General features: G+C 42.5%; 7 protein-coding genes across 7 annotated transcripts; 2 read left to right on the forward strand and 5 right to left on the reverse strand.

The window, feature by feature from the left end:
• Positions 1–993: 993 nt before the first annotated feature.
• Positions 994–3,631, forward strand: ATC70_004123 (uncharacterized protein; the record flags this gene model as incomplete). Its single annotated transcript, XM_064823435.1, has 4 exons — positions 994–1,776; positions 1,837–1,987; positions 2,045–3,384; positions 3,443–3,631. 4 exons carry the CDS (start codon positions 994–996, stop codon positions 3,629–3,631), a joined length of 2,463 nt encoding a protein of 820 aa, XP_064688260.1.
• A 114-nt stretch (positions 3,632–3,745) lies between these two features.
• Positions 3,746–4,793, reverse strand: ATC70_004124 (uncharacterized protein; the record flags this gene model as incomplete). The annotated part of the gene is made up of 3 exons (XM_064823436.1): positions 3,746–4,554; positions 4,604–4,714; positions 4,769–4,793. The coding sequence occupies 3 exons, from the start codon at positions 4,791–4,793 to the stop codon at positions 3,746–3,748; spliced, it is 945 nt and encodes a 314-aa protein (XP_064688261.1).
• Positions 4,794–7,167: 2,374 nt separating this feature from the next.
• On the forward strand, positions 7,168–8,390 carry ATC70_004125 (uncharacterized protein; the record flags this gene model as incomplete). The annotated part of the gene is made up of 2 exons (XM_064823437.1): positions 7,168–7,986; positions 8,040–8,390. The coding sequence occupies 2 exons, from the start codon at positions 7,168–7,170 to the stop codon at positions 8,388–8,390; spliced, it is 1,170 nt and encodes a 389-aa protein (XP_064688262.1).
• Positions 8,391–8,714: 324 nt separating this feature from the next.
• On the reverse strand, positions 8,715–12,032 carry ATC70_004126 (uncharacterized protein; the record flags this gene model as incomplete). The annotated part of the gene is made up of 10 exons (XM_064823438.1): positions 8,715–8,762; positions 8,821–8,940; positions 9,009–9,102; positions 9,164–9,450; positions 9,514–9,935; positions 9,995–10,974; positions 11,036–11,562; positions 11,622–11,700; positions 11,759–11,829; positions 11,880–12,032. 10 exons carry the CDS (start codon positions 12,030–12,032, stop codon positions 8,715–8,717), a joined length of 2,781 nt encoding a protein of 926 aa, XP_064688263.1.
• A 107-nt stretch (positions 12,033–12,139) lies between these two features.
• ATC70_004127 (uncharacterized protein) lies at positions 12,140–14,337 on the reverse strand (the record flags this gene model as incomplete). Its single annotated transcript, XM_064823439.1, has 3 exons — positions 12,140–12,216; positions 12,271–14,140; positions 14,212–14,337. 3 exons carry the CDS (start codon positions 14,335–14,337, stop codon positions 12,140–12,142), a joined length of 2,073 nt encoding a protein of 690 aa, XP_064688264.1.
• Positions 14,338–17,984: 3,647 nt separating this feature from the next.
• On the reverse strand, positions 17,985–18,321 carry ATC70_004128 (uncharacterized protein; the record flags this gene model as incomplete). The annotated part of the gene is made up of 3 exons (XM_064823440.1): positions 17,985–18,095; positions 18,155–18,267; positions 18,318–18,321. 3 exons carry the CDS (start codon positions 18,319–18,321, stop codon positions 17,985–17,987), a joined length of 228 nt encoding a protein of 75 aa, XP_064688265.1.
• Positions 18,322–19,704: 1,383 nt separating this feature from the next.
• Positions 19,705–21,487, reverse strand: ATC70_004129 (uncharacterized protein; the record flags this gene model as incomplete). Its single annotated transcript, XM_064823441.1, has 4 exons — positions 19,705–19,771; positions 19,856–21,156; positions 21,213–21,371; positions 21,434–21,487. The coding sequence occupies 4 exons, from the start codon at positions 21,485–21,487 to the stop codon at positions 19,705–19,707; spliced, it is 1,581 nt and encodes a 526-aa protein (XP_064688266.1).
• Positions 21,488–21,831: the final 344 nt, after the last annotated feature.

Genomic DNA, 21,831 nt, shown 5'->3' on the forward strand with positions numbered 1-21,831 from the left:
GTGCTAGCATTTGGCGATGTTGACAAAACGAGGACAAAGAGAGACAGTTTGGAAACATATTGCAAAAGACACTTTCTCAAATCAAACATGGGATTTCTCATCCTTTCTGTTGCTTTATTCCAAATTTTGGTGATTATCAATCTCTCGCTGATTAATCACAGTGTATGTCACTTGATAGGCACTGAAAGATTATCGACCATCAGAAGAGCTGCATAGAGATGGCTTTTTATTTTGAGTCTATTCTCGAGAGTCATGTTCACGACACCCTGGTGTTGTTGTCGATATTTTTAGTGAAACCCAACCCGCATTCTGTTGCCCTTTGGTTTCTATCGCAGGAAGAATTGAATATGACGCGTGATGGCATTCTATCAAGGTAAGCGCTAAGTATTGTTCCCAGCAGGCAAGCATATTCCTACACCACGCACCATTGTCTTGTCTGTAGGACTTGGCCATATTAATCATTGTCCATCCAAAATGTGCAACCATCACTCACACACTGAAATTATGGATTCTGCACCTTCTCCATCAATGGCATATTACGTAAAGCGCTTATTTTCTAAAATCTAAAAAAAGATCAATAAACACCTCTGGCCAAGTTTCATGGCCAAAAAAAAGTTTTCCTGATACGAAATGAGGTGCAAGCACCACCAGCCCACTTTTTTTTTTTTTTTTTTTTTTTCTTCTCCTCTTTTTCTCAAACATGTATTACCAGTGTCATTGTTGCAAACGTACATGTAAAAGAGGAGATCCGTCCATTATCAGGGCGATTGGAAACATCTACCACAAGCAGTGCTTCAATTGCCATGTAAGTAAAACCTCGGTTCCTTGTGTCTCGGAAGCAATTTCGGATTGTTGAAAGAGTAAAGCAGCACGAGGAAATCATATATTGCGAGTAAATTAATACTGATATTTTCTCTCCTTTCTTTCCTCTTCACAACACAGATTTGTAAGTCATCTGTACTTGATCGATTTTACCTGCTTTCAATGGACACCATGGATGTGATAGCATGTCAGCAACACTACTACCAGCATGTCCAGTTCAAATGCCATTCATGTCATGGCCTCATCATGAATGATGCCTTTTGCGTCATTGACGACTATAAATACCACAAACAATGCCTGAGATGCCCTGGTTGTACCATCAGCAGCAGCAGCAACATGTCACACCACCCATCACAACAACTCTATCGTTACAATGACCGGCCTTATTGCCGGTACCATTATTCACTGATTAAAGGAACAGAGTGCATGGGCTGTGGACAAACAGTATTCGAGCAGAATGAGACCTTGGAGAATTGGCACACAGAGTGTTACATGCTGAAAAAGTACTATCATGTGGAGCTAGTGGATCTGCAGATGCCGTACGACTACACAAGCAGACAACAGCTGGAACACACCCAGGACAGCTTTGAGAACCTGCGCTACAAGATTTGGCATATCGCCAGCCAGTTTGAAGATGAAGCCACCCGTATGATATCAGATCTCGCCATGGCTCGCCACCCGGATCAGCTACTGAACACATGTCAATCCCTGTTTGCTCAAATCAGCATCCTCTTTACTGTTCTGGATCTACTGTTTGTTCATGTTACGCATGTCTCGTATATCAAGCAGGTTCAATCCTTGACTCAGCACTTGGTCTTTCTCCTGGACGCTACCTGTCCACAGCAGCAGCATTCATCCAATGAAGCCACTGAAAACAAAGCCCATATTACCGCCAAGATTGCAACACATATTCGACACCTTGTGAGACTGGGATTACAGCAGGCCATGATATTGGTAATTGTTATATACGTATTTGGTTAATTAGCAACGCGAATCTCACCCCTTTAAAAATAGGAACGGAATTTCCGATTAGACATCATTGATGACATGCTAGCATTGTTTATTGATAAGCAGTGTTTGAAATCACTAAATCTAGCCTGTTTAGATCATCACCTACAGCTGCTGGATATGGCCATTGCTCGACTCTTGTTGTTCTTGGATTCAGGTAAGAGCAGACAGCCATGATGTGCTTATTGTTACACATAATGAAACCTATATATAGGTAAAAGACCTGATGAAACTCTGCTATATAAACCCACGATAAATCAACATCAACATGCACCTGCTCTTTCACATCAACACACTCACAAAATGGTCAATGACACTTTGTCCAAATCAAACAGCATCTCTGCCAACACACGCACCCTCAGCCGCATGCAGACCTTTAAGCGAGCACTGACCACGACTTCCCGCAGAAAAAACTCATCTGCCAGCAGCAGCAACACCAGCACCAGCACCACGGCAGCCACTGCTAAACCACTGTACATTTCACTGCCTGATGTGGAGCAGCTACATCAATACCATGCTACGCCGCCCTTGTCGCCGCCCACGACACATGCCACTGGAACAACAACAACACTCGATGCTGTAGTTACCTTGCCTGAATTAACGCTCAAGCAAGACTGCATCATTCGTCACATTGCTCTTTTACATGTAGAGTCACATGTGGACGACTCTGTTCTGATGGATGACCTGTTGAATGGATTGAGCAAAAAACCAGCATCATCATCATCACCAGCAGCCTCATTATGGGGTAAATTAAAGACACACATTTTAACACCTACCATGGAGTATCCATCTCAGCAGCAACAGCAGCCACAAGAACAACTACCATCACCTACGATGACTACCGAAAAGAAGATTGGGGTGTCATTGTGCAATCTCAGTCATGGATCGCTTAAATCACAAGCATCCTCTTCCTCTTGTTCATCTGACTCGTATGAGAGGTGGAAGACCAAGTGCCCCTTGATTGACGCTTGCTTTTCGCCGCAATCGCTGGTGCCTGATTTCTTGAAAGACTGCATACTAGCGTTGATCAGCCAGGACATCACCACAGAGGGCATTTTTCGAAAGAGCGGCAACATTCGTGGCCTCAAGGACATGTGTGAAGCACTGGACTCTCAACCAAATCGACACAAGTGGCTCGATTTCTTTCAGGCACAATCCAATGTTCAGCTGGCTGCATTCATTAAACGATTTCTGAGGGAACTCCCTGAACCACTGCTCACCTGGAAATTGCACAGATTGTTCATCATGTCAAGCAAGGCAACAACGCTGATAGGCGCACTCAGTATCATGCACTATGCCATTTGCATCCTGCCTAAACCCAATAGGGACATTTTACTGACTGTCTTGGCTCTGTTGCACTGGGTAGCTCAGCACTCTGCTGAAAACAAGATGGACTATGAGAATCTGGCGCGTGTCATGGCACCCAACATACTGTATACCAACCAACAAAAGGAAAAGAAGCAGCAATCGTACGATTTAAAGGACATTTCGACTTGCCATGGCGAGATTTGGGTGATATCCACCATGATCCAGCACTATGAAAAGTTCTTCCAGGTAACGTGCACTAAACGTGCTTGATACACGCATCTCTGACTAACCATGTTGGCACTAGATTCCCAGCGACTTTGCTGCCCTGTTGGAGCATCCGAGAATGATGGACTATACCTGCACCAACTCAGTCGACCTCACAAGCACCAGGCATTTTGTCAAATCCTATCAGCATCTACTCAAAATCAAAAAAGACGCCATTTCCACCACACTGGTGCTACCGCCCTCTCCCTCCCATTCATCCAGTAAATAATACCAATGTATATACCCGCCCTGCCATTCATTTTCCCATCGTTTTCACACACTTGCAAGCCAAAAAAAATAAAATAAAATAAAACACATCCATATTGTAGTGAATTGAACTTTTTTACATGGCATCGTATTTATTCTCGCACATAGCAAACCATGCAGCATGTTCTTCATCTGCCTGCTGTTTGGCAAGCTGGACTACTGCCTTGGATTGTTGAATGTACTTGGAAACAGCTTCTCGCATGGTCACTGCATCCTCGTCGTAAATCTGAGAGACCAGCATGTCGGTTTCATCCACCAATGTCTGAGCACTGTCGTACATGTCGTCCAGCCATTGTGTTGAGGGTTGTTCAGCCTCACGGATACAGCGACGCTCAATCTTTTGCATCACAAAAACAGCCATATCGACTAATTTAGCGCATTGCTTGGCAATCTCCATTTCCTCTTCACTGAGTTCAGTCTCCTCATCCTCTTCTTCGTTGTCGTCAAAGCCCTCGGATTTGTCTTGTCCAGATGTGATTTCATGCACCTCAGATTTGGCATCTTTCAATGTAGCCTGCAAATGAGCCCATGCAGCCAAAACAGCCTCCTTGTTGGTTTTAGGCAGTTTCTTCATGTCGCTGCAAGATTCCCAGAGAGCAGCAGTAGGTACCATGTACGACATTTGATGTTCCTTTTTGTTCTCCTCAGACATGAAGCTGGTGCACAGACTGATGATACCATGTAACAAGTCGCGAGTGATGGATCGATAAGCTGCCTTGTACATTTTACCGCTGCGGTTGGGCACAGTGTTGTAGAATCCAACAATACGATACACTGTATTGCTCACTTCGCTGATCATGTGGATCGAATCTTTGGGTTGACGAGGAGGCTTGCAGGATAAAGTAAATTTTGTGGCATTGTGTGAGAGAATCTTTCCGAGATTAGCTTGAGGAATGTTAGCAAGATGATGGCGTCTCGTTTTGTCAAGGCTTACCCATTGTCTCTTGAAATGACACTGTGTTGAAATCTGACATGTCAACTTCTCGGTCCTTTTTCAAGTCCTCGAGGTACACGACACACATTTTGCAGCATGCTTTGAGCTTGTCTATCAGCACCGTAGTTAGCAGTGTGTTGCATCAACAAACTGATCCGCATTTACCTTGAAAATCTTGTTCGGTAGACATGTTTCTTTGTTGAATTATAGGTTTAGATAGATCAAGGTAAAAAAAATCAAGAAATGGAAAAAGAAAGCGAGTAACATGCAGCCAGTCACCGAAGAGAGGATCTTGTGCCTAAGATCAAGCTTGATCTGAGAGCAGACACCTTGACAATGATCCTCTCTGTCTCTCTCTCTCACACACACACGCACGCACACACACACACACACACAAAGGTTGATTATTCAGAAGCACTTTGGCAATGGCAGTATAAAAGATGGACGAACAGATGGGCTTGACTATCTACATAGATGGTACTTTATATACTATCAAAAGAACATTTCACATGAATATACAATGATGACTTCCTAGTCTGTTAGATGCTTGCCCTCTATACTACCCCACCTACCAGTGCAGCTCATCGATCAGGGCGCAAGCACTTATTTTGCCCCTTTAAAATCACTACTGTGATAGATACTCCTCATGTTAAACCGAACAATTAATTAAAATAACCATGTTTATTGTTGCACGAGATGATCCCTGATATAATGAGTGTATTTTAGCTGGATACGCATCGAGTTGTTACTTTTTTTAATTTTATATATATTCATCTATCTGTCCGTATTTATTTTCCTCATGTTAGAACATGTAGGTGATTTCCCTCCAATTCGCATATTCGTGCAACTGTTGTACAGCTTCCAGCGTTTGAATACATGCAATTTATACTAACATGGCGTCATCTATTCTGTGTATAAATAGGGGCATGTATTGCAACAGAAGAAATCGGAAGAAATACAGCAAGACTTGAGAGCCAGGTTTCTAATGTTCCACTTGTGCACAGTGGCAAAACACCATGCAAGGCATCATGATCCATTCATGTTGACCTCTATAGATATAAAAAAAAAAGGAGGAGGAGAAGCGGGCCAGATCACTCATTATAGCATATGAAATGTTTCTTTCTCTTTCCCATATATAGGAGACTCTCTTCCAATATATGTATTTATACATTTATACTAACAAAATCATTGCAATATACTGTCCCTTGATTTGATTTTATGTAAAATATGACTAAAGACACTGGGCAATAACCCCTCTGCTTTTTATTTGTAGTAAATAGATGATACACAACACATTTCTGCTGTACTTGATGTCTATGTTCATCAGTGCAGGCTAATGAAAACAGTGTGGTAGGACGTGTTGTCCCACCACACTACGTAAAATCAATTTTTTTGAGCTCTGTCTCTCATACTCTGCACTATGCTGCGATAGGCTGTAATGCGTGCGCTCGTGCTTTTATGGATTAGATTGATTTATCCCAGGAATGTATTGACATAAGGGATGCCGGTGCATATGGACCGTTTGTTCCACTCAAATCACAGTGATATTGTTCTTTCAAAAAGGGACCTTGAAGGAGAGATGTGTAGTTCTGATTTGCTCTTTAAAGATTTGCTCGCTAAAGATATTTGCTGTCAAATTTAGATAGATGATGGCACTTTGTCTTCATTAAATGTTTGTCCCAGACGAGGCGACAAGAATGATGCATAGATCGACGACGGGTATGTCTCTTGATCAAGTAAGATATAGCTCCAGTGCACCTCCCTCCCTACACTCATCAGCTACTACAAGAGGCCACACACATAGAAATCCCTACTTTACTTGTAAAGGATGTTTCTCCGATATCAAGAAGAGTACATGAGAGAAGCATACCAAGCAGTACATATATATACATATAGACCCTATCTGTCTCCCCTAATTCATGTCTCAAGTGCTTGCTGTAGCGTCATAACGAGCCATATACAGTGCTGCTGCTGCTCCCCTCGTTGTCATTGTGCCTTCCATATTGGATTGCATGGTGAAAGCTATCCATGTCAAGCTAGTGCCGAATAGAAAACAGCAAGTTTGATCCTGTTACCGGATTGCGAATAAAGGGAGAAACTTGGTTAATTGAAACCATATAGACATATATAACATTTGAGACATCAGGGTCTAATAAATATACATCATATTGCACCATGGCAAAGTAGTAAAAATCATCATTCCCACATCTCGTGTATACATAGAACTTTTTAAAGTTCTTTATCCCGCCTTACATCAAACAGTGTTTCCCTCTTCCTGCTCCTGCTCCTCACCTTGCTCCTCGTTTTCTCCCTATAACACTGTGGAATTTGATGCCCCTCGCTGTTAGGTCCCCTTCTAAATCTAGTATTATATTTTTTTTTTCAGTGTGTGTATTTTGCATGTATGTATATATACATCTATCCCCTTTGTGTAATACACTCCTTGCTGGCGATTTCTAGTATAAATAGGGCGATCCCATGGATCCCAAATTTCAAATCATCATACCCACCCAACACTCTCTCGCAAACACACAAACACTTGACTCTCTCTCCTCCTAGCCATTATGTCACCCGAAATGTTAATGCAGCCCTTTGAGCAATCCTTCAACGCAATGTCGCCTGCTACACCACAAGGTTACTATGGTAACCATCTTGTCAACACGATGGAATCAGCACTCAATGACAACAGCTACTTTTTGGGTTATCCTCAGCATTATTACCAACACCAAGCCTACCCATATCAACAGCAGCAGCAACAACAACAGCATCATATGGACGCCAATGGTGATTTCAGACCTTCGTTCTACAATCCCTTTGAAATCAAACATCGCAGACGCACATCTCGCGCACAGTTAAAGGTCCTTGAAAAGTCCTTTTCAGAAAACCCTAAACCCAATGCGACAGTTCGCCGCATCCTTGCACAGAAACTCGACATGACTCCTCGTGGCGTGCAGATTTGGTTTCAAAACCGTAGAGCCAAAGCTAAATTATTAAGACGCAAATCAGGACAAGACGGAAACGAGCAAGAAGAAGAACAAGACGCTGAAAAAGAGTCTAAACCACAACAGCATCAGGATGCCTCGCCCGTGTTATTCACGCAATTCTTCAACAACCTCAAGACCTGGGATAGCAACAATGCGCGCTCCTTGGCAAAGGCTGCTGCTGCTTCTTGCATATTTGACAATGACAGCTGCGACTTGTTGAATGGACAACAGCAAATGATCAAGTTTCCTATTCACCCTTTGGCACCTGTCATTGATCAATCCAACTGCTCCTCATCAGCACCAGAAGATGAATTTGGCTTTATGAACATGGAAGATTGGAGAAGAAAATCATGTCCTGCCTTGGGCACCCTGGCTGAACAACAGCAACCCTTTTTTCAGGTATGTGTATTTGCATGTAGACCTCCAATTTACATACTCACACTCTGTACTAGATGGATCCTACTGCCATCACACACCACACTAATATGAACAGACGCATGACAGCATTTGATGAGACAGACGCCACCAAGCATCACTTTGTCCAGCCTTTCCCCATCATGAAATCCTCCAATAGTGAATGTAGCACACCTCGATGGAATAGCACATCCTCTTCATCCACATCTTCCTCCAGCCATAGTCCATCCAACATGGACTTTTACAGTATCAACTACTCTCCCATGCCACAACAACTCACACCTATGCTCTCCACTGGCTCGCCGGTATCCTCTCTTGATGGCAGCGGCTACTATGATTCCTGTCTCGATTTACTCATGAACTGCAGCCCATCCACCAACGACAAGTAATTAAGTCTTAATTAAATAATATCAACAACCCCCTCGCCCTTCATTGCAAGCATATGAATTGTTGCTTTTTTATATATGCCTTTTAGTTTCTCATATTACATCATACATTACACTGCATTTTCTCTCTCTCTCTCTCTCTCTCATATACATACACTCTCCCTCTCTCTCTCTCTCTCTCTCTCTGCCCCTTTTCACACAATCCCCCCCCCTCCCCCAATTATGCTTTTTCTTCTTAATATTCATACATTAATATATATATAAATCATATATAGAGCTACGAACAGTATTCATCATTCATTTCCAGTAATAAACTTGTGATTGTTGCTATTTAACCTTGGATCGCACGTAAAATAGATTGTACGCGGCCTTTGTCTAGTATGATTGCGCTGTTAGTGAATGATATGACAGACAAATCAACGCACTCGCTTACCACCACTTTGGATTCCTCCACCAGGTACATTTTGCTGTCATCAAAATAGTGCCATTTGTCGCTGTAGCCATCTCTAACACAAGCAGTATAATGCCCTCCGCTGATGGATCCATAATGGTTCTATGAGAGAGAGAAAAAACACGAGGTTATGAATCCATCGTTGATCTGTGTAGGGATAGCCAACTTACCGATACAGCATATAGATCATACACAAACGAGGGTCGATCTTGAGGTGGTGAAGGGGTCATTGATGTCGGAACATAACCCGATAGATCCAAGCCCCTAGATATACATGTCGGTAAATAGGGACATGTCAAGGAGTCTTTCTCTCTTGTTTACATACCTTGTAGCGCATCTCACTGTGGCATCCAGCTTGTTTCTAAAGTGCCCATCCATCGAGAACCGTTTCAAATGGATCAGCAACACATCGGGCAATCGAGTCAGTGTCAACTGCTTGGTCGCTTTACGTTTCTTTTCGCATTTGGGACATCGCCAGGCGTCTTCTTTATCCAGTGTCTCTTCCTTGACAAAGTAGTCTAGGCACTGGTATAAAGTGACGCTGGACAACCGCAGTTTTTTGCTTGGTATAGGTAGCGAGAGAGACATGAACGTGTTGTACGTAGTGGATGTCTAGCGTAGAAAAAAGTATGAATATACGCGACTCTCTTTGATATACGACAAAGAACAACTCACATGTTTGCAAGTGTAGCATATAAGTCGGCTGCGATACTGTCCTTGAAACAAGCTGACGATGATGCTAGAATTGGTCGCCACATAGCGATCCCACGAGAGAGCGCTGGCTTGCCAGTCAGGTAGTTTCTCGAATTCAGCATCGTCTGGGATCAAGGGCGGCGGTAGTCCCTTGTTGCTGATGTTGGTATTCAAATCCTCGTGCAGGCCATCTAGTAGAAATATCAAAAACTCTTGAGAATCATGCTGATCGTTGTTCCTGAAAAGAGGCGCAAATCGCATGATGGTCTCTCGAAACGTCATGGGCGATATAAACTTGTAGTTTTCACTCCACATCGATCGCACCAGCACAGCAAAGGCCTCTACTAGGGCACCTCCAGTCCCCTTTTTGTTAACTTTGTTGATATGTTGTCTATAGACACCAGCTAATGGCATAGCATGGCATTAGCATGTCACTCCTCTTTTCATAACAGCAAACACTTACATGTCAAATACCTTGCCAAGGGAACGGTACCGCTCAAGCACTGAACAATCGAGTTCATGTAGCATGTGTTTCCCAAGTTCTTTAATCCAGTTGTTCCAATCGTCACCACAGAATTGAGTTGAGAAAAGGAAGAGCTGATGATTGGGCTGCTGGAGGAATGGATGTTGTTGGTAGACACATGATGGAACTCTGCTAAAGCAGATGGCCGGCTGATGGAGACGGTAGGTTCAGCAGATGACGGTCTTGTCTGTATTTGGAGGTTGGTGCTCGTTGCTGATGTGGGTGCTGCCTGTGCTGTTGGTGGTGGCGTGGTTGTCTGTCCATGATGATAGGCCATGGGTGGTATATCGTATAGTTTACTCGTGGTGGTTGTAAAGCCGTTGAATGGATTATCTATAAATGTTCTACGTCTATGTAATTTTGGATAAGAGGGTGGTATAGGGCTAATGTCTCTAGATTGTTGTTGCTGGGCGGGCAATTCGTTGGATACCAGGAGCTCAGGATATCTTGTTGTTTGCGATTCTTTGCGTGGAGCAGTGGGAAGAGGCTGTGGTTTTGAAATAGGGTTGCTGCTGTAGTGCTGCATGGGCGGATGACTACCACCCTTGCCAGTAAAATAGTCGTACAGTGAATGATGCGTGTCATGCTCTCTGGAGGAATGTGTGCTGTTACTGCTGGTACTGCTGCTTGACTTGAACCAGTGCTTCTTTTCTTTTTGAGTCGGAAATCGATACACTCCTCGTTCACCTACCATTGACATCCACGCATCAAATCCACCTGCCAGCATCTTTGGAGGGTGCTTGAGCTGTCCAGATGCCAATGCCCGTCTCATATTGTACGCTGGTTTGTAAGCTGTCTCCAGTGTCTTGCTATTCTGGTCGTAATACACAATCAAATCAAAGCGGGCTCTCTCTGCAAATAACGTCTGTTCAGCCTCTGGATTCTGCAGTAGGGATTCTTGAATCTTGATCGTCATGACGCTGTGCACGCATTGGATCAGTTCAACACGATAAGGTCATTCAATCATCAGCCTATACTTACTCATGTTGCAGCACGATAGGCTCGACTTGAATGATCCACTGATGTTTGATGCAGCCATTCTTGAACGCTTCCCTTGTTCTGACATCAATTAACAGAACACTGGGTGGACTTGTCTTTGTAGTGATCAGCTTGGCCAGTTCAATAGGTTCAATCACTGGCATATCGGAGAACTGGTTGTTTGTCCATGATGGCAGCTGAATGACATGATTCTCGGACAGCTGTAAATTGGCTGCGTTGTGCACCAACTGATTCATGCTATATTGTGGTATCTGAGTTGTCGGTGCTACTGTTGTTGTTGCTGCTGCTGGCAAATCATTGAGCGAGTAATGTGGATAATTTTGTGGATCATGGCTTGGGATGTAGGCGTAGGATGCAGTTTGTGTCATGGCATGGGTGGGGTTGGTATGAAGATAAGGATTGGTGTAGTAGGGCTGCTGGAGCTGGTTTTGCTGTCTCGATAAGTGATACCAGGCTTCAATTCTCAATGCCAAATCCTGTAGTAGCGCAAATATCTCCTCGTTCGTCCTCTAGCAGTAAGCATGTATCAATGGACCGATCTTGTTCTGTTTCTAGGTCATACGCCTACCTTTTTCAAGCCAAGAAACACTGGATCCTGTCTCACTTGATGATAGCACGAATGAAATTTGATAATCTCCACCATGATACTACATGTCAGTGGGTGTGTTAATGCAGATGTCGCATCGTGTATGCAAAGGGTCTTACCTACAGCCTCTCATATACGAGACGTAAGCACTTTCCAGGTCGTTGTTGAGGATAGCTGAATCTCCCTTGGTCTACTGTCAGCAACAGGCGAATGACGCCCTCTTATGATATTCCACCTTACCTGCTCGTACAGCTTAATAACCGAGTTGACCCATCGTTTGACGCCATAGACTTCTGTGTCTGCCTTGTCCACAAATGCCCTTTGTCTCAAATCATCAATCATGCTGGACGGTCTATGATGGATATCTACATGGTTGTTCAAAGATGTAGACATAATGAAGGAATGAGAAAAAAAAGCGTAAAAATACAAGATGCGTTTTTTTAAAAAGTTCAATTTATTTAAATAAGGAAAAACCTAAATGCGAAACTCAACAATCAAATCTATTGCTTTTGTAGGCGAAGAGAGGGTGCGCTATTGTTCTCAGGGTCAGCCGTGTATTTGCCAATCCATTCAAGCACTGTCCATATACGTTAGTTTCAAGAAAATCAATTGAATTAGATATTATGCTTACCTTCTTTGTGCCATTTCAGCGAGTTGGCTGGCTTCAGCACCCAGTGGTTCTCATCAGGGAAATACAGCAAACGAGATGGGACGCCTTGGCGTTGCAATGCTGTAAAAGTGGACAGTGATTCACCAAATGTCAGTCTGAAATCATTGCCGCCATGAATCACCAGCATAGGTGTCTTCCAGTTTTGCACGAAGTTGGAAGGAGACCATCTCTCATAGCCCTCTCGCTTGTCGGCATGAACAGGCGATCCGCCAAACTCCTTCTCGGCAAAGTAGAGCTCATCTGTGGTATAGTAAACTTGTGTGGTAGAAAAGACGCCATCGTGATTCACAAGCGCCTTGAATTTGTTGCTGTGGCCATTCAGCCAATTTGCCATGAAGCCGCCATAAGATCCACCCAAGCCAGCGACACGCTCTGCATCAAGATAGTCAAACTTGTTGAGTACATAATCAAGGCCTGTCTCCAGATCATAGAATGGATGAGATCCCCAGTTTTGTCCAATAGAATCAGTGAACGCTTGACCATAACCTGTGGATCCATGGAAATTGATAGCGACAACAGCGTAACCAGCACCAGCAAAGATCTGGGGGTTCCAGCGAGTAGACCAGTTGTCGTTCCAGCTGCCTTGGGGTCCACCGTGGATCAAAAAGGCAACAGGATACTTTTTGCCTTGTTCAAAGTGAGCTGGCTTGAGATACCAGCCGTGCACCTCTTGATCCATAGCACCAGTAAAAGTAATGTCCTCAGGTTCTGAAAACTCAATAGTGGCCAATTTCTCGGCCAATCCACTCTCAATGGCCAAGGGCTTGATTTCTTTGGTTTCGACATTCAACACATGAGGAGCCACAGGATGCTTCATGGAGCTAGCGCCGTAAAAGATGTCACCAGAGGGGAGTACAGATAAACCAGCAGCGTACTTGGTTTCGGTCAAGGTGTCAATGGATTCCGTGTCGAGGTCAATAGCAAAGATCTTGTTGCGACCCTTTTGCTCGGCAGTGACGTAGAGTGTCTTGCTGTCAAGGGAAGAGGTTACCTCATGAGGAGAAGAGTCCCAGGACTCGGCAATGACTTTTCTGGACTCGGTAGCAGGATCATAGACAACAATACGGTTGCGATCAGCTTCATACTGGGGTGTGTACATTTGAAAGTAGACCAACTGGCCAGCTTGCGTAAAGTGAGGATTCGAAGAAGCAGCAGGGATGTCCTTGTTGATGGCCACAGGCTCGTCTTGACCGCTGGTGGACACAGTGTAGACATGGGCCGATGTTTGCCAGGCATTGTCCTCAGAGTTGATCTTGGCCACAAAGGCGATTTGAGAAGCATCCGGAGAAATATCATAATCACTAGCATCGCCTTGAGGAAAGTTGGGCGATTCCAATCCAGTGTGTCTCAACACATTGACAGGTCTACCCTTGAGCTGATACTTGTCATCGTTGACCTCGAGATGCACCACAAAGATGTTGTTCTTCTTTTCCTTAACATAGCCATCCCAATGTCTTACCATAAGCTGATCATAAACCAAGGATGTGTCCTTTTTGTTGGCTTCAATCTCCTTGTCCTTTTCTGCTGTGCTCTCAAGATCCTCAAATTCGTTGTAGACGGCAGCAGAGAATGCCAACAACTTGTGCTTGATGTTATATTTGACGTTTTCAACGGAAACGGGGAAATTGGAGAGACGGTAGGTTTCTTTGTCGGCTAAATTGAGTACATGGAGCTGATCTACCTTGTCGTCTAAATCTGCTTGATGGTGGAAATAGGCGATATGCTGATCATCCAAGAAGAAAGGCTCGGTATCAGCAGTGTCGAATGAAGGCTTGGTCAATTCTTGGACAGAGTTTTCCTTGACATTCAAGAGGTAGAGGTTGCGAACAGTCTAGCACATATGGCATCATGTCAGTGCCTTGATTTCCCTCTTCCGAATAACACCGAGAATACGGAGCTTACCTTGGCCTGCTCAATGTTGTATGCTGATTGTGAGTAGACTGCAAATGTGCCATTAGGCGATGTCACCGGAACACCAGGCCTTGCTAATTGAATCAGATCAACGGGAGTGAATCGCTCGGCAGCCATGACAACCGATGTGGATATAAAACCGAAAAGAAAAAGCGTGCTTTTAACCAGCATTTAGTCTTGTACGCGTATGTTATTTATAAAAGAAGAAGAACGAGAAAAAAAGAGATCTGGTTTATTATATATTGGAGAGGAGATTTTCCTGCTGTTGGCAATTGTTTGAAATGCATTTACTCTTTCGGGTAGATTTTGCCTTTTATGGCAGCATGTCAATTAGTACCTGTTTATCAAGCAAGAATATGAGTATTATATAAACTAGCCAATCTATCTTGCTACGCTCGATGTCGGCGTCGCCTTGCGGGTTCTCGCTAAAGACGTTTTAAGTCAGGTATAATAAAATTTTGGTATATCAGGTATATTTTAAACAATCAATTGTTAGTAAAAGAAAGATCATTTCAGAACCAAAAGGAGGAGGATGAGAGGAGGTATCCCCCTTGACACCTTTTTTTGCTTACAGGCTGATATCAAACAAAACCTATTATTGAAACGATGTGAAAGAAAATTCAAGTTTTATGCAACATTGGTACACCGCAATCTCCATTTTTTGGTAGTAGAATGTCATACCATTCGCTGCTGCTGCTGCTGCTGCTCTTCATATGGCGACATAAAGCTGGCCATGCGCAAATACAGGACTTGTGTAAAACCCTCAGCGACTTCTTTGAGAGATTGTCATTGCGAAAGACATTTTTAGAGGGAAACCCTCTCTGAAAAAAGCAAAGATAAAAGTATTTAGGTTAAGCAATTTGTCCTTTCAACTCCATGATCCCATTTAATCAGCATCGCAATCATCATTGTCATCATCAGAGAGACATTTGGGTCAGCCAACAGCAGCGACGCCTGTCGTCAAATTTTTTTAAATTCTGCTTATTTTTCTGCTCAAGATTGGGCAGATTTTAGCTTTTGTCGACTTCTTTAATCTATTCTGTGATATTTGACTATACAAATTGTGATAATCATACGATGCTTCCTAATACATCCCAAGAATACTTTTCAAGGCGCTTCCAATGGTACCAAGTAAAATAGATGTTTTGACTGAACTTATTGAGCAATTTTAGAAAAAACAAAATAAGGTTTTAGTCCAAAATGTCAAAATTTTGTATACGAAGACTTCATAAAAGTGGTTTCAGAGGTTGCTTTGGATCGAGGGAAACATTTTGATTCAATATATGCCATAGTAAAAGTCTTCATTTTCAAGGTAAAAAACGCGATCGTTTGATTTTTGATGAAAATCATGAGGGGTACCTCATGGTTTTTGGTCAATTTTTGGCCATATTTTTTGGGTCCCCAAAAAGTTGAGCAAAGGTGCCAAATAGTTTCTTCTACTCCAGTACAATTGTTTGGTGTCACTCCAGCGGCTCAAAAATGTCTACATGTCAAGATATGAAGGCTTGAAGGCTGTCAAAACTGGCTATGTTTTGCTTTGTAGCTTTTATTTCCATGACGGCATGAATCATATCTTGGCAACTGTAATTTATTGGAAGAGCAGCTCTGTAAAGAGAGGATAGTGCATTATACCAAAGCTAAGAGTATGATTCATGACGATATTACAGAGGGAAACACAGAGAACTGCCTTTTTTTTAACCATTTGCTTCTTGCAGGGGGAAACATAATGACCCTCTTTATCAGAGCCGCCGTTAGACGAAGCAGGAGTAAGGCCTTCATATACAAAGTTCAGCAGTTGTTGACGTTGCGCCTCCAATAATGTCTAAAAAAAATGTTGTTACTGTCAATATCTCTATTTGCATCCTTTAAATATCAATTCAACTCTACAGTACTTACACGAATCAGCCAAAGCTGTGAAACTAAAGCGGGCAAAGAGGGAATCACGATCTTGGTGTGAATAAGCTTGATAGAGAGCTCTCCTTGAAAGATATATGGGCCATCGAACGTTGGTTGCTTCAAACTGTAAACATGCAGTGTATTCACTGTAGTAATTTGTTAAAAGCCGTGATAGGATAGCATGTGAATTGGATGACTTACAGTAAACATGAATACCGTACACTTTCAATACCCTCTTTGTCTTAATGGGTGGCCTGCCTTTTGTTGAAACAATAGTATCATACATGTAGCGAAGGTTCTTTGCCGTTTTCTTCTTATCCTCCAGAAAATGAGTAGTATATACCTTATTGTTGGGCCCCGAGATCTCAAGAATTACCACTTCAAGATCGAAATGCCTGTTGACTACAATCGCGTCAATTTTTGAAGGAGTTGTCGAAGCACCATCGTTAACAAGGACCTAGTTTTCACGTTCCTTTTTGCAGCGCAAAGTGACCTCAGCCTTAAAATATGCAGTATAATGAGCATCATCTACACGATGTTCAATTCATGCCACTCACCATTGGAAGCGATAGAGATCGATTGGGAGCAGCAAAGAATTGAAAATGGGCCGGATGTAGCACATTAAATAGGTGGTCTTGTTAACAGCATTTCTGTAGATATATTCTTCGGTATCAATCTTTGCACTGTAATTGTTATATTTATCAATACGATGCAGCAATAAGACTCATGCGCATTTCCTGAACTCACTATACTTTGCAGAGGTTGAGAACAGTTTGCCATTCGTCATTAGAGGAAGCCTTGTGCTTGTTCAGCTTCAGCCGTTCCTTTAAGGTTAACATTTCACACTAAATAGGTACATGTAAATAAGCCGTCTTTAAACATACGAATGTTACCAAGCAATCCATACATTTCCTTTCGATAAACCACTGGCTCAGCGAGCGATTTCTTTTCTTGGCTTGTGAACAATTTGATGTGAACGTTTTTCATATGCGAGCTTTTCATCGTGCACATGGCGAATACTATCTTGAAAGTCGTTGCTTGTGAAGTCGGCAATTCCGGTAGAACATAAGACTAAATGTATATTATTAATTTCTCCATTGGAAACGTTCCTTCGACCCCTCACTTGCAGTATGACAGCGTGTACCTCGACAACTAATTCAGGGCATTGCAAAAGGCACATTCAGGTTTCAATCCTTCTTTCTCCCTCTGTGTGCGCCTTCTCCCGCTGCCTCTCCTTCACCGTCCAGTCCTTTATTTCAACCATTTGTTGCTCACCTCGCAACTGACAACAGCCTTGCTATGACTTCCATTGACTGAAAATCCAAATCGTTTCGGCAGACATGCTCTCCTACTTCTGTCGTTCCTCAACGATTGGCTGCCATAGCATCTTCTCAATGGTCGTTTTTCTGGTCTTTTTCCTTAACCATAATCCAAAAAAAATGTTGTCTATCGCTTTACTCATTGTTCACTTGTCTACTTTGTGCGTTGTCTGTTCCTTAGCTGACGATTTCACTGACCACTTCCTTTTTGAATGCCCACTCAAGGCAGCGGTTTGGCAGAGTGTTATTTCTGAGTTCCTCTGGCCCACGGTAACCATTGATGATATCCGCCATTCCCTCCTAGACTTTTACAACATTCATTATAGTCAACGGCCTCGTGCTTCCTCTCATCATATAGTCATCATTGTGATGTCTAACATTTGGAAGGCTCACTATCAATTTATCTTCGATCATATTTCCTTCGCTCCCGCCGCTTGATTATAGTCCTGCTACTATAGCTTACACGGAGCAAGTGATAAAACCCTTTAAACTGAATGTATATTAATCACTCAATTCGCTAAGAGGAAAATAGTTCAATTGAAGCAATACTTACTCTTGAGGTTGGAGTTTTGGCTGATAGACAGCCTTTGCTCGCCACTCACGCATTCTGCTGACTAGAATTAAAGAGGACGCATGAGCAGGTTCCTCAGCAAAGGAGACCTTCAAAAATATACTCGCTAATTGAAGACACACGTAGTTGTATGGAATGCAATACTCACCTCCAACTGGAAATCATCAACAGCATCCACAGCAACATCAGCAGTAGTAGCGGTGGTATGACGAGTGGGGGCAGCAACAGTTTTATTAGCAAAGTGGCTAACATTGTATGAACCTGTTAGTTACACATTTTTACAACAGTATCGTCAATCTTGATGTACGTACGCATAATTGATAAAGCTTCTCGCGTTGACATTACCAAAGCTCGCTATTGCTTGAGTGTTAATAGTACCACCATCTGTCTGGCTTGTCTTGGTAGGCTTGTCATAACGTTTTATCAATGGCTCCCACTTGTCTCTCCAAATAGTCGCGTCTGGAATGTCGTTGAAGTAGAGTTCTCATTTGACCATGTTTACTACAGTGCTGAAATTCCAAGGCGACGAGCATTTGAGATACGTTTTTGTAGATTTGAGCTCTAATGTGCCCATGCTGAAGGGTTTATAATAGATGGAGATGTGAAAAAGAGGGCTACAAGAAACAAAGCCTGTGGAGTGTCAGCATCATTCTTGATTTATGATGAATTGGACGTTTAAATCCAGGATGCTACACAATGATCTTATTCCATCAGGAGTTTTTCTCTTTAGGTATAAACTATATTATACTGATACAAGCATTTGCGAAGAAGCAAAATTACGATAACTGAAAGCAACCCTTGGAATGGCATCGTACATAGGATATATCTCTTTGTGATCAAGGAAAGTACCTCGTTTTGTTCCGATTTCATCTTTGTAAAGGCTTTTGTCGTGGATACCTAGGCTCCTTTAGTTCCAGCACTGTTTTCGAGCTGTGGGCTTCTGGGTCTGTCATGCAAGCAGCTTCTTATTGAGTTGAAAAATGGTTCATGGAATCCACCCGTCTATAACAAGGCTACCTGATGCTTGCGATAATGCAAACAGGAGGGAAAGGAACAACGGATGTTCGGATTGAAATGGGAGCCATCGTTGATTCCAAGTGGCGTGTTGATATGCACCATGTTATCCCAAGGATATTCCAGAGATAAGTATATATTATACATTATTTTACAGCTGAATTCTGCTAAATTGTTCCTGTTACTCACTTAAATAGATTCAAGGTATTGTCTTTGATGTGAATCAGATTAAGCGGTCTCGTAGATCATTAAGCTATCGTGTCAGCTTCAAGTGCAAATTCTGTCCGTTGATCTTGTACAATCAAAGCTAATGCCGAGACCTCATCTGTGTGCGTTTGTGAATGTATTTGCTGTTCTAACTTGGTTATTTCAGTAAGCATGATGGATTGGAAAAGATGGACATGGAGTATCCTCACCTAAAACTTTTCTTTTTATAGTGCTTCTCAATACAACTTTGCCAGCATCTGCAGCGCAATTCAACAGCCAAAATGTGTACCACACAACAAATCTTGCCAAGCATAATCCCGCAATTGCAAATATCTTGGCTTTCGCAGATAGACATGTATCAATCAGTACAAGATATTAATTAAATATAAGCATTTTGTATTTTATTTCCAAGGTGCAGTACAAGCTATTTTCTGCTGCTGTTGCTTCATAATATCATGGTCCAATAAAAGATATTTTTTATGATTTCGACTTTTTAGTATTAGGTCTGTCATCGTCCACACTGTCAAAGCTTCTCTTATTATCACTATGATTTTCAAAAAAAAAAAAAAAAAAAAAGGCATTGATTTTAGTACAAACAATAACAAATAAGCGATAGCATGTCACTTACGGTAATTCCGGCTTCAGTGGCGAAGGTCTATAATCTCGTTGCTGAGGAGCTGGTTGTGGCCAGTTGAATGCATTGCCTCCACCACTTCCACCTCCATTTGGATTATGATTGTTTGCGGTAATGGGTGTGGATGAAAAGTTCAGTGGACTAGGAAGCTCATTTTGTTGATAGAACTCTGGGTAGAATGTGGATGGTGAAGGCAAGTTTTGAGCAAATTGCGATGGTAAAGCGGATGGAGGACCTGGCTCAGGCTGTCGATAATAAGGCTGAGATGAAGGAGGGGGATGTTGCTGAACATTGTTGGCTTCATCCTTTGCCGTATCGTCTTTCACACTGGATGTCGTCGATGACACAGAGGATACGCTTAATTGATGTCGATGCTTTGTTGGATTAGGTGAATCATTTGGGCCAGTATCTGGAATCTGAACTCGCAGCTTGGGTGGTTTTTTACCTGCACTGACAGTGCTATGTGTCGACATGGCAGGACTAGCAGGAGGACCTAAGTTGGGTGAAGATACTGTGCTCAAATTGGAGCCATATTGCAGAGAAGCCTGTCTACTGTGCTGTGCTGATGGCTGAGGACTGACAGAATATTGCTGCTGGCGTTGTGCTTGTGGTGGTTGGTATTGCTGAGAATGATGTTGCTGTTGCTGTTGCTGTTGTTGTGCTTGTGCTTGTGAATGGTATTGCTGCGTTTGATGTTGAGGAGGCAGAATGGCATAGGAAGAAGAAGGTGGCATATGGGGTAAAGGATGGCCTTGTTGGGGATGAGGATGTTGAGGGTGATGATGATGAGAGGGCTGCTGATGAGCTCCACCACCGCCAAACATATACATAGGTTGTTGCTGTTGCTGTTGTTGAGGAGGCATATTATACATGTCGTAACCAACTTGCTGTGGCTGCGGTTGAGATTGTGCTTGAGGATGACCGTAACGCATTTGCTGTTGCTGCTGCTGTTGCTGAGAGTAGTACATTTGTTGATTCATTTGTGGTTGTGGAGGTGTCTGTTGCTGCTGTTGCTGTTGCTGGTGATGCTGAGAATACATGATGGCAGATTTGTGATTTGCTTGGGTTGGCACAGTGACAGTCGACATGTTCTTCTTGTTGTGATTCATCATCATCATTTGATCCATGTTATCATCATCTCCACCTTGTGCACTGGCACTACCGCCAACAGAACCGGTATTGTGATTTGATCCGCCACCACCAATATCATCATCCTCTTCTTCTTTTATCAACTCGTCTTGATCAGATGAATTTATGAAATCTTGGTTTGATTTGCTTTCGTGAGGTTCATTGTACTAGAAAAAAAAACACGTAAGATTTTAATTTGGGTAAAAGTTGAGGGCATTATTACTTCGGTGTATTTCATCAAAATTTTATCGATATCAGTGCTGGCGTACTGTACGAGTTTTCCGTTATTATTGAATATGATCAAGGCAATTTCGCAATCGCATAGAACACTCAATTCGTAAGCCTTCTTCATCAATCCGTGCTTTCTCTTGAGAAATGTAACCTTTGGCACAATTTTTTTTTTTAGTTTACTTGCGGTAAATGTTGCAGTGGTTTACGTTTTACCTGTCGGTTACGATCATCTTTGATAGGTTGGATCTTGATTTTCTTACGACCCATAGTTGAATAAATTAAGACTTAAAAAGAAGGTATTTTAATGGTTGCTATGGTAACCAAGGATGATAAAAAAAGATTTTAAAAAATTATTTATAACACGCTACTATGTTGTCGTGGTAATAAAAGATAAAAATATACTTTTTTTTATAGACTTATTTTGGCCTTCTCCGAGTATAACTATCAAGAGAAGCAAAGAGAGAATGTGTGTGTGTGAGGGAGTGAGAGAAGAAGGGAAGAGAAAGAAAGAGGAGAAGAGAAAAAAGAGATCTAACAAAATAATTTCTAAAAAAAAAAAAAAGAGGGAGGGGGGATTTATTATGTGAAGGGGTAAAATAGGCTGAAAGGCA

Source organism: Mucor velutinosus, assembly GCF_035048745.1.
Source record: "Mucor velutinosus strain NIH1002 chromosome Unknown tig00001540, whole genome shotgun sequence".
In the NCBI taxonomy this organism is placed as follows: Eukaryota; Fungi; Mucoromycota; class Mucoromycetes; order Mucorales; family Mucoraceae; genus Mucor; species Mucor velutinosus.